Source organism: Pholcus phalangioides, unplaced genomic scaffold (genome assembly GCF_987345545.1).
Source record: "Pholcus phalangioides strain wild (caught in Gottingen) unplaced genomic scaffold, Ppha-v1.0 ptg000012l_1, whole genome shotgun sequence".
Classification (NCBI taxonomy): Eukaryota; Metazoa; Arthropoda; class Arachnida; order Araneae; family Pholcidae; genus Pholcus; species Pholcus phalangioides.
The window spans coordinates 3,819,835-3,830,846 of NW_028301605.1; the positions used below are offsets into that span (position 1 = coordinate 3,819,835).

At 38.8% G+C, this 11,012-nt stretch overlaps 1 protein-coding gene across 1 annotated transcript; it reads right to left on the bottom strand.

Annotated features, from left to right (window-relative positions):
* Positions 1–6,047: 6,047 nt before the first annotated feature.
* Positions 6,048–8,099, bottom strand: LOC149079164 (armadillo repeat-containing protein gudu-like). Its single transcript, XM_089240414.1, has one exon. The coding sequence runs from the start codon at positions 8,097–8,099 to the stop codon at positions 6,048–6,050; it is 2,052 nt and encodes a 683-aa protein (XP_089096540.1).
* Positions 8,100–11,012: the final 2,913 nt, after the last annotated feature.

Consider the following 11,012-nt stretch of genomic DNA (forward strand, 5'->3'; position numbering starts at 1 on the left):
TTGCTTCTATGATAATTGTATTTGACTACTTAAATTCAATATTCTATTTGGCTTATGACTCATTGTACGAATTTATCTTACGGTGTTTACTGGAATATGGGATTTTGAATTATATTGTGTAAACATTTGATTAGGATTCGTTTGAATTATCTTAATGATATTGACTCTATCATCTGGATTAATTTTTCTTGAATAGAGTGAAATGTAAATATAACGATGATACGCGGAGCAAGAAAAGATGTCGTTTGTAGAGGGATTATCGTTATATCGAGAGGCAGCGGCTAAACAATAGAAGATGGACATTTCTAAATAAGATTGGAAAAAATATCATTGCAGAGGGATTTATCGTCATAACGGATATTGTTGCAGCGAGGTTTCACTGTATAGGATTTCGATGTTTGAAATATTTGACATTAAAGGCATTTAGTATATTTGATATAAAATTACTGGTATGTTTGACATTAAACGAATGGGATGTTTGACATTAAACGAATGAAATGTTTGACATTAAATTACTGGAATATTTGGTATTGAATAATCCCAATATATGACTTGAAATAAAATGAATACTTTACTTGAAATAAATTGAATACTTTACTTGAAATAAATTGAATACTTTACTTGAAATAAATTGAATACTTTACTTGAAATAAATTGAATACTTTACTTGAAATAAATTGAATACTTTACTTGAAATAAATTGAATATTTTACTTGAAATAAGTTAAATATTTGACTTGAAATGACAATGATTTCACTAAATAACTTCCACATTTGTCACTCAATAACTTATTATTGTCATCACTTATTATTATAACTCATTATTGTCGCACACACACACACACACACACTAAATGGCTTCGATATCAGCAGTGTGTATGTGCGTGCTTGGCATATTTATAAGACTTAAGATTGGACTTGAATAGCGAATAATCAAACTGAAGTGACAAATATTTGGACGGACTATTGAATCTTAAAAGGACAATATTTGACATGAGATGATTTGATTACCTGGCGTTACCAACTGTTCGAATATTTTACTTGAAATGATTAATATCTAAAACCAATATTGAACCTGAAACTACTAATATTTTACTTGAGATGACGGATATTTCACTAAAACCAATATTCCACCCACTCACATGCACGTGGAAAAACACATGAACACTCATTTCATACAGAAGTTTATTTACAATTTCAATACACAAAAAGAACAACAACTTGACATACTGAAAATTTCATTAAAATTTAATAATATGGGAGAGAGAAAATGAATCAATCAAAATGAATATATAACGTTTCCCGATATTCAATCGTAAAAAGATATTCAATAGATAATTTTGTTGAATATAGAGGAAAAAAATTAATGTTCGAAATTAAACGAGGCATTTTCAAGTTAAAATTCATATCATTATAAAAATTTGAATATCTCATAGAGAGGAATCAAAATATTCATTATAACGATTTCTGAAGTTACTAAAAAATCGTATATTTTATTTGTTTATTTTGTGTATTTATTTCACGTCGAAGAGACTATTTTTCAACAGGAAAATCTATAGCAAAATCAAGTTTTTTTTGGCTTTTTCTGGTAAAACACGTGTTTTCTTTTTGAACGTTTCAAACGAATTTCTTACTTGCTATTTATACTGATTTATTTCTATTTATTTATTTGTTTTTTACAAAAAGAACAGGAAATTCTTAAAATCCGGATCAAAGGGAATCGTCTTTATTCTCGTAAAAAATCTGGTTTTTTTTTTTTTTGAATAACTCGGAAAATTTTTGAGGAATTTCGAATTCGGAATATTCTTTTGACATTTCTATTTGAAATTCAAAATTTTTGCCGACAATTCTGAATGGATATCCATTCACGATGTCAATCGACTTCTCTTTCATCCTTTATTTTCCTCGTCCATGAGAAAAGATAGGATTTTATTTTTCTGAAGATACCTATGATTATGTCGAGCTAGCTTCTTTTATCTTTTATAAATCGTCTCATATATAGCGATCTCTCTCTCTTTATAACGTTAGTTTATAATATCGGGGATCTGGTGATTTAAATGATTTGGAAATACACTACGAGTCACTTAAGAGATCTTTAAATGCACCGTAGATCACTTAGATATTTTGGAAATATGCTGCGGGCTGCTTAAGAGATCTTTGAAAGCGCCCACTTGAGTGACTTGTAAATGTGTCGCGGGCTGCTTAAGTGATCTGTTACAACACCTCAGGTCACCTAATGTGTAAATGTGCCTTGGATCATTAAAGCGATCGGTAAATGTGTCGCGTATTGCTTAAGTGGTATGGAACTGTGTCGCGTCATGGTTAAGTGATATGGAACTGTGTCGCGTGTTGCTTAAGTGATATGGAACTGTGTCGCGAGCCACTTAACTGATCTGGAACAGCACCCAAGGTCACGTAGGTTATCTGTAAACATACCGCGGGTCACTTAGGTAATCTGGGCATGTGCCGCTGAACTCCTGAAGATATGCGCAACTGCACTGCGCGTCACTTAATTGATCACTCACTTAGTATTGTGCCCGCTTAGATCATTTTTGCAAAATTAGGTTTGACGTCGCGTGCCACGTCAGATGACGCTGAGGGCCATTGGTTGAGCATATATATGATCTACGATGTGGTAGCGCATCATCAGTGGTGCCAAATAATTAAACTTCTTCTGCCATCTAGTGAGCATAACTCCAACTAAAATTGCAACTTTTGTCGTCCGTACAGGGGGTTTAGTCCAACAGAACGAATGACGAAAATGGTGTCCTGAGGGTGACCGTTACGTGTTCGGAATGCATTACTTAAATAGGTTTTTAGCCCGGATATTTTTATTTGGAAAGGGGTGAAGGTTGAGAAAATTTTGATTACTAATTGAAACTATTTAACAGCTTAAAAAAAAAATCATTTTAAACACGAGATTTTCACTAATAAGAACCAAGATATACAGAAAACCGCTTGAATTTATTCATGAGCATATCCAGTTTTCATGGAAACCTCCATGAAAACCATTGAATCTGTAACTTTTAGCGTATTAACTCGTTTCTCTTCCGATTCCGGATATTTTTCAACTCTTTCAATAACGTGCTTTATAAAGGTAATAAATACACGATTTTGGAGCTTTTTGAACAATGTCAAGTTGTTTTCTCTGTATATTGACTCTCATTGCAGTGAAACCATCAGTTCGGTCGATGTGTTTCCTTATGTCTAATTCGTTCCCTCCGAAATTGAAGTTTGGAATTCATTTTTTCTAGAAAGTTTACATTAAAAAATGATAATGTTTATGAATGAAATTTAATTTCTACTTTAACGTGTGCTTTTCCAATAAAAACTACATAAATTATATCTAACACAACCATCAACCAAAAACAATTACCTTTGACTTTGAACCAAAGGGTTGAATGAAAATGTTCAATTTCAATACTGAGCAAACTCACCCCGCTTCCGGAAAATCCATTTCCAGAAAATTGACTGACCAAGAGTTCACCGAATAGAAAATTCAAGCGACATCAGTTCGACATGAGTGAATGAATGATCGACCCAGCAAGTGAACGAGTGAGTGAAACCTGTCTGTCACTAGAGCTACCTCACTCTCGATCACTCACTCGCATAGTCACTCAGTCAATCACTAGGTAGCTCATTCTATCACTCAATCACTCACTAGGTCACCCATTGTCACTTACTAGGATCACTTACTAGGTCGCTCACGCTGTCACACGCACTCAATCACCAGGTCGCGCAATTACTCCCTATGTCACTCTCACTCGCTCACTCGCCAGATTCCCCAGTCCACCAGTAGGTCACCCACTCATCATGACACTGACTCACTGGGTCACTAAATCTATCTCTAGAACTTTCGCTCCGGCACTCGCTCACTCACAAGTTTGCTCAATCATCAACACTGATCATCAGTCTGTCACCCACTCATCACTAACTATTGTTATTATCATTACGTTATCATAAGTTACTTATCATTCACTGATTCGCTCATTTCAGCGGCTTACTGTATCACTTACCGGCTCACTGACTCGCGTCGAACTGTTTTCGGTGAATTTCCCCAGCAGCAAATTGCATGGCTATGAATCGTTGTCGGTAAATTACCCTTAAACAAAGTCACGTGACTGACGGTTGCCCTTGGGCAAAGCTTCGTTTTGGAAAAAAAATATTTTCATGTATGACTTTTATACAAATTTTTCGAAAGCAATGATCGTTTTTGGAAATTGAAATGTCTAATGAGCGTGTTTGTCCGGATATTTTTCAAAATCCGTTTAAAAAAGAATTTGTAGAGAGATTATGTTTTCTCGGATCGCAAGGGGGCCAAGGCCAAGGGGCTCGATTCCCAGCGGAGACAAAAAAAAATTTTTCTTCAAATGTTCATCTCAGCATTTATATCCTGAAATTTTTTTGCTTTGTTTAATTTAGTTAATTAATTTCTAACTAATATTCACTTTAACTAATATTCATAAGTTAAATTAAATGAAACGAAAAGAAACAAACATTAAATTTTTTGAAACATTTAAAATATGTCAGTCAAGTAACCAGTATAAAAATTGTGCGTAATTTAGGGTCGATTGGAAGAAGCGGTCAAAAGTTGGTTAAACCAGAGTTCGTCACCCGTTATAACTGGTCCTTGAACCGGTGCCAAGCCCGTGGAAAATTTCTGCCGTTCCGCAAACAATTTCGCTCCATCCTATGCGCGTAGCAGCTACATAATTTAGGATTTGAAAAAAAAAAAGAAGAAAATACCACTACTTAAACCACACATGCAACTCGTCCACATTCCTGTGCGGAACTTTTAACGAATTGGTACATGTTGGAATGTGCGTGCCCGTGTTGCGAGCCTAACGTAAAGTTTGTCCGTATGTAATGCGTGTTATGTAAAGTGCTGCCATCTGCCATCAATTTTTTAAACCTATGAATGAAGTGTAATGATTGGATATTTCACCGTTGTAGGCCAGTTGCTTTCTGCGGTGAGACTTTTCAACGGGGAGATAGGCTCCAATTCCAGCCTAGAAGTTGGGACCCACTGTAAACCAACAAACTTCAGCCGACCACCACTATGACCACTCCTCCGGCACGACGGTCCCGGAAGAAAAATACTGCCTCTTATAATATTTTATGCATATGTTTCTGCCCTCAGCTGGTCCACACTTGATCTTTTCCTATTTTTTTACCTTCCGGGTCAGTAAATTATTCCTTCAATTTGTTTTTCTTTTGCAGGTAATCAAATTTTTTGTCCTCGAAGTTTTTCGTCAGTCCGCAAATTATTCCTATTTATTTATTTATTTTTGGCCGACCTGCAATTCATTTCCCATTCATTTTTTGTTAAGTCCCCAAATAATTTTTTTTTGTGATTATTCATCTTTTTTACATGTTTTTAAGTTTTTTTTATATATTTCTCCAATTCATTTATTTAAATCAGAGCTCTAAATCAGAGATGGCTTTAGTACAGGAGTGAAGAGTAAGAAGATAAAGAATACAGTGAAGCGTTCTGGAGATGTATTCTGCGTTATGACAGCACAGTCAACTAGAGCTGCGGACACTCTGACGTCACAAAACTTGCGTTCGCCTGCGAAATATACTCTCGTGTGACCGGGGGGGTGAGGCGTCACGGGGAATAGGATGATTAATACATTTTGGAAAGGTAATATCTGTATTTGCCCGACACAAACCGTCCTATCCAACCCACCCCAACTTTATTTTCTGTCACGGCAGCATGACTATTAACACGCCACCACAACCCATCTGCTTCTCGGAACTTCATCGCACAATCAGTTATGGAATGGGTTTTGAGAAAAAAAGAAAACGTTTCACTTTTTGTGATGGATTCCCTTTCCACTCACAAAAGTTCACTTCTCCGGCTAAAAAGAAGTTTCACCTCAAAAATACCCAAAACTTACGAAAGACCCGTAAGTATCGAGTTCTAGTTCCAGATCAACATAATCTACCGGAGTGAAGCATCATGTCTGTCACTATTTATTGGATATAAAACTAAAATCCGATAAAATATTCAGACTCCATATGGAAAAAATGAATTTGAAGCGAAAGCTAATCTTCATCGAATACGAAGAAACCCCTTTCGACTAGAACTAAACGATCTTCTATGAATTTCGGAGTAGTATTCTCACGAGACATGGAGAAGTATCGGATGTTCTGTATGGTGCTGGCAGCATGGAACTGAATCGACGGGTCGCTACTGTTCATCAGATCCGCCAGCTTAAACAGGACGCCTTTCGTGCCGTGGATGAGGGCACAACTCTTCGGCAGGAGCGACAACTGGTACAGAGCGTGGCAGGAAGCGCCCCTGACAGACAACGTCTTACTCTTGAGGAACTTCAGCAGGTTCGGCACGATGCCGCGTTCGGCGAACTCCTGCCTGTTCTGCCTGTACCGGCAGCATCGGGCGATCGCCAAGCAGAGGTAGTAACGGAGCCTTTTGCACCGGGTACTCTTCAACCTGGACAAGTAATACACTATGTGGAAATCAGTGAGAATCGGCACGTTGTTCTTGTTGTTTGCGAGTTCCGATATGATGGCACAAATCGGTGTCTGAATGCTGGTGTATATCAAAGAAAGCGGGTTAATGACCAGCTGGAGCCCACTGAGCAGTGTCCGCAAGTAAACATCTGTGTCCTTCAAATTAGTCAATATAGTATGAAGTTTCCACGCCGTATTGCTGATGACAGACAGATCTTTACTATGCAGTTGCGACCAGACTAGCCGAATGATATCGTATTTCTCGATTATGGCCATGCTTTCTGGTTCTTTTGAAGCTTCGGCGATGGCTTCGTTCAGGTTCTTGATCAGTGGCGGGTGAGTGGTGCTCATTAGTCCAGCAGCGGTCTCTAAGAAACCATTCTTTCTGGCCACTGCCAAACACTGCCTCTTCTTCATCGCAATCGCGAGACAACCGACGATATGAACCTGCACTTCTAGCGGCTGTGAAAGTATGAGCTGCGTCAGTAACTGAACAACGTTATTAGAATGCAGTATATCCACGTTGGTCTGGCTCTTGGCGCATTTCCAAAGCGCTCCGGTTATAGAAGCCATGAGTTTGACGTCACCGTGATACTCGGAAGTGTTCAGTATGTTGCACAACTGCTCCACGTAGCCCTTGACACCGAAAAACTCCCTGGAATGGTAGTCCTCCGCGCATCGGAACAACGTCTGAGCTGACGCTTGCATCAGTCCTTGGTGGTTCGAGAATAAAGGCCTTCGTATTTCGTGAAGTAGTCCGGATTCTCTGATTTCGGTTCTGATGAACTCTTCAACGGCGCATTGCTGCAACAGGGTCATGCAAGCGATAACCAGCTCCGTGTGGTCACACGTAATAATCTTTTGACATACTTGCAACGTCCTCAAACTCCAGAACACCTTTCGGTTCTTCTCGTCCTCACAGAGGGCGTGCAAGGCTACGCACGCGACCGCGGCAGAGTCGACAAGTTCGACCTCATCATTTTTCAATTTCTCCGGTCGTTTCTCCAGAATTTGCCTCGGGACATCGATCATGTTCGTCAAGAGTTGGACACCGCAACATTTACGGACTATCCGCCAAGCCCTGCGGTAGACTGATATCAGCGCTAGGGTCTCGGCCGCTTCTCTCCTCAACCGCAGGTAACGGTGCCAAAGAAGCGTCACGAGGGACTCCAAACCGCCGTAGTAGACGATCTCGTACCTTATCATCTTCATTTTCGCGAGTGTTTTTAGGCAGTGCAGCGAAGCGAGTTGGACTCGAGTGTCTTCGCACTCCAACAGGTTGATCATCAGATTAATCGAGTCGTTGTCTTTTAAAGCTTGTATGCTAGCCGGATTTTCGAGGCCGCACATGCGCATCTGAACGAGAACCATCTTCGCCAAGGTTGGAGCACTCCTCTTCAGGTAATTGCTGAGTTTGGTCATCAACCAGTAATCCGGAGAGGTCTCAAATGAAACACCCGGAACTGTATGCTGGAAGACATCGGCGTAATCGTCCTCTTCGTCTTCGCTAGATCCGGAATCGCTTTCCGAGGTTGGAGCCGTGTCCAGGTACAACTCTCGAAGAGCTTCGGCTCGTTTGATTCTAGCGTAGATACCAGTTTCACTAAAATATCGAGGATCCATGATCCAGTGACACTTGGTGACGTGATGTAAATGGATTGATCCTTTATTCGAGACCCTCTCGGAAACGTCTCTTGCACATTCACTGACTCTCAACCATGTGAAGAGTTTCTAAATTGGTCATCTTTGAAATTTTTTCACATTGTTGCAAGTATGAATACAGAAATTATTTCGAGCAAAAGTAGGAACAAATCAAAACAGTGTTACGTAATTTAGACAAGGGTTAGGTAGATAATAAACTGCATACCGACGACCTATGGACACTGGTAAGAGACAATCCCATTAGCGCTGATAAAATCTCAAAAAGTGTATATGCTCAATCGGGCGTGTAACTCATTGTGTTTTTAACAAATTTGTAACTTATTAATGTTTTCCATTACCTCTCACAGCTAATATTACTACTTTACCGCACACCAACTCCGGTCATATATCCCCATACTGCAAATTTCATCCTCTATAATTAGAGGGGGAAATGAAGGCACCATCTATCGGGGATCGCTCCAGGCACGGTAGATTCCTTTGGCCGGCTTCGAAAGCGTGGACCTTGACGGCAACCTTCATAGTGGAAGACGAGCATCTTACCAATGCGCCACTCGGGCGCTTAGCTAAATAATTTAAAGTTCCCCCAACCCTAGAGTGTTAGAATGACGTCATTCTAATCACATGCTCATGTACAGCACAGAATAAAAATTGAATTAAGTAGCTAAGTATGTAGTAAATTAAGTTCTGTACCTCCGAAATTGGTTCCCGGATTCAAGGTTCACATGCGAGCTGATCTATTTGTTAAAAAGTCGCACCACAGATAGCAACAGGCCTACAACGATAAAAATTATTCAATTATGACACTTCAATCATAGTTAGAAGTATTAATGGCAGATGGCAGCACAACATATAGAAGTACTACACTTATATTAGTTTCACAACACGTACACGCAAATACCAACATGTACCAATTCGTTAGAAGTTCCACAGATGAATGTGGGCGAGATGCATGTGCAGTTTAGCAGTAGTTCCTACAAAAAGTATGTAGTTTCTACAAAAAATATAACAGAGAAGCTGAAGGAAAGAGAGAAAGTGAAACGAAGTTATTCATAGGTATAGCCGAGAAGCGTGAGAGGCGATGAGTAGCCAACTGTTATCACTTTGAATAATTTTTTGCGGGTCCAATAATTGTATTCCGCCGCTATTTGTTTTTTGTTTTGATTTCATTTTTTTCTGGGTGAAATTAATGTATTTATATTTTTTTTCGTAATTTTTTGAGGACGACATCTTGGGACCCTTCGCCCAAGGTGTTGACTGAATACATGCCCCTTCCCCCTACATACATATCAATACATTAATTCAGGTGTTTGAAAAACAGAAAAAATTAAATCTTAAAGAGCAACGTAAGGATATTTTTTTTAGCATTTGCTGATCGACAGAAACGATCATAATTGCAATTTTTAATGAACGGAGAAAGCGATATTACGGTTTCACTGTCGGAAAAATTCATTTTAACGCTTAGTTTTCTCGGTAAATAATTTATTTCCGAGGAATTTACAAGTGATTTTTTTTTTTTTGAGATGCATCAGCGGTATTTTTACTCGATCGCCAAGCAATGATTTCTTGGCGAAATGACATTAAATATAATGATCGTGTGGGAATTAGTATTTCTTTTTTCCTTTTCAAAATACACACAATTCGCCGCTAGGGAAATTCATCGACAAAGCCACATACGTAGGGAGTAATTTGACGAGTATGTGACTGAGCAAGTGAATCATTGATCAAGTTAGTTAGGGGTGTTAGTGAGTGAGTAACTCGTACCGTCACTCACTCTGTAACTCACCCTCCCATTCTGTCATTCATGCAGTCACCCACCCACTCATACGGTCACTTCCTTACTTGTTCACGCATGTGCTAATTGACTCATTGAATCTGTCAAAACAATCTCTCTTGATCTGCGTCAGTGTGGAAGGGAACTCGGGACTAGCAGGTTTTTATTTTCTCCTGAACACACAGGGTGTCCTGTAAGTGCTAAGGTCGCCGTGCTAACTTCAGCCGTCAATTGAAGAGGTATGATTCCCATCTAAAATACTCAACAGGATTTCAAAAATTAACTTGTGCCAGTTTTGAGAGTGAAAATAGTCTAACAAAATAGAAAAATCTAAATTTCTATACGGTCCCCTTGTCTTCTAACTTCCAATTATAAAGTTTTATGTCGCTCCTGATGCCAACAAAAAAATTGCACGTTTCAAAGTGCAATATTGACAGAAATATTCCGATTCAGAAAACGGAGTGAATTTGGTAAAGCGTTAAATGCGGGTAAAACTGTTTTTCATCATTTTTAACGCAGTTCTTTCCCAAATTCCCACCTTTTTTCGAATATCTCAGCAAATATTGCACTTTATTTAATTTTGTTGGCATCAGGAGTGACACGGCAACAAATTTATAATTAGAAGTTAGAGCACAGAGGGACCGTATAAAAATGTAGATTTTTTTTATTTTATTTTGTGACACACCGTATTTTTACTTTCAAATTTGATGCAAGTTAATTTCTGAACGCCTGTTGCGCATTTGCTTCAAATTGGAATCATACCATTACGGCGAACGGTTGGTGAGAGAAAGGCCGTGCTACCGCTTACGGGACATCCTGTATATAGCAGTGAAATGTTACATCGTTTCTAGGTTTTGAATAGGATCAACGAGTGTGATCTTGCTTTTATACATTCATTTTTCCGCAGCTGGACGACGCACTTTTCAAATTGTTCCCACCAAGCTTGCCGATTCCGATCGGGAGAAACTCACGCAATTCCAGTGGTGTAAATCAGTATCTGTAAAAACAATGAGTTTCTTGTAAAATATTTCAGAATCTTTGATGTCCTATTATAGCGAGGAAGATCCCCACGATATTCCATACACTTCAATGTGCAGCAGTTT

Excerpts from the sequence above, each read along its gene's own strand:
- LOC149079164 (XM_089240414.1), bottom strand. The coding sequence starts at position 8,099 with ATGGATCCTCGATATTTTAGTGAAACTGGTATCTACGCTAGAATCAAA.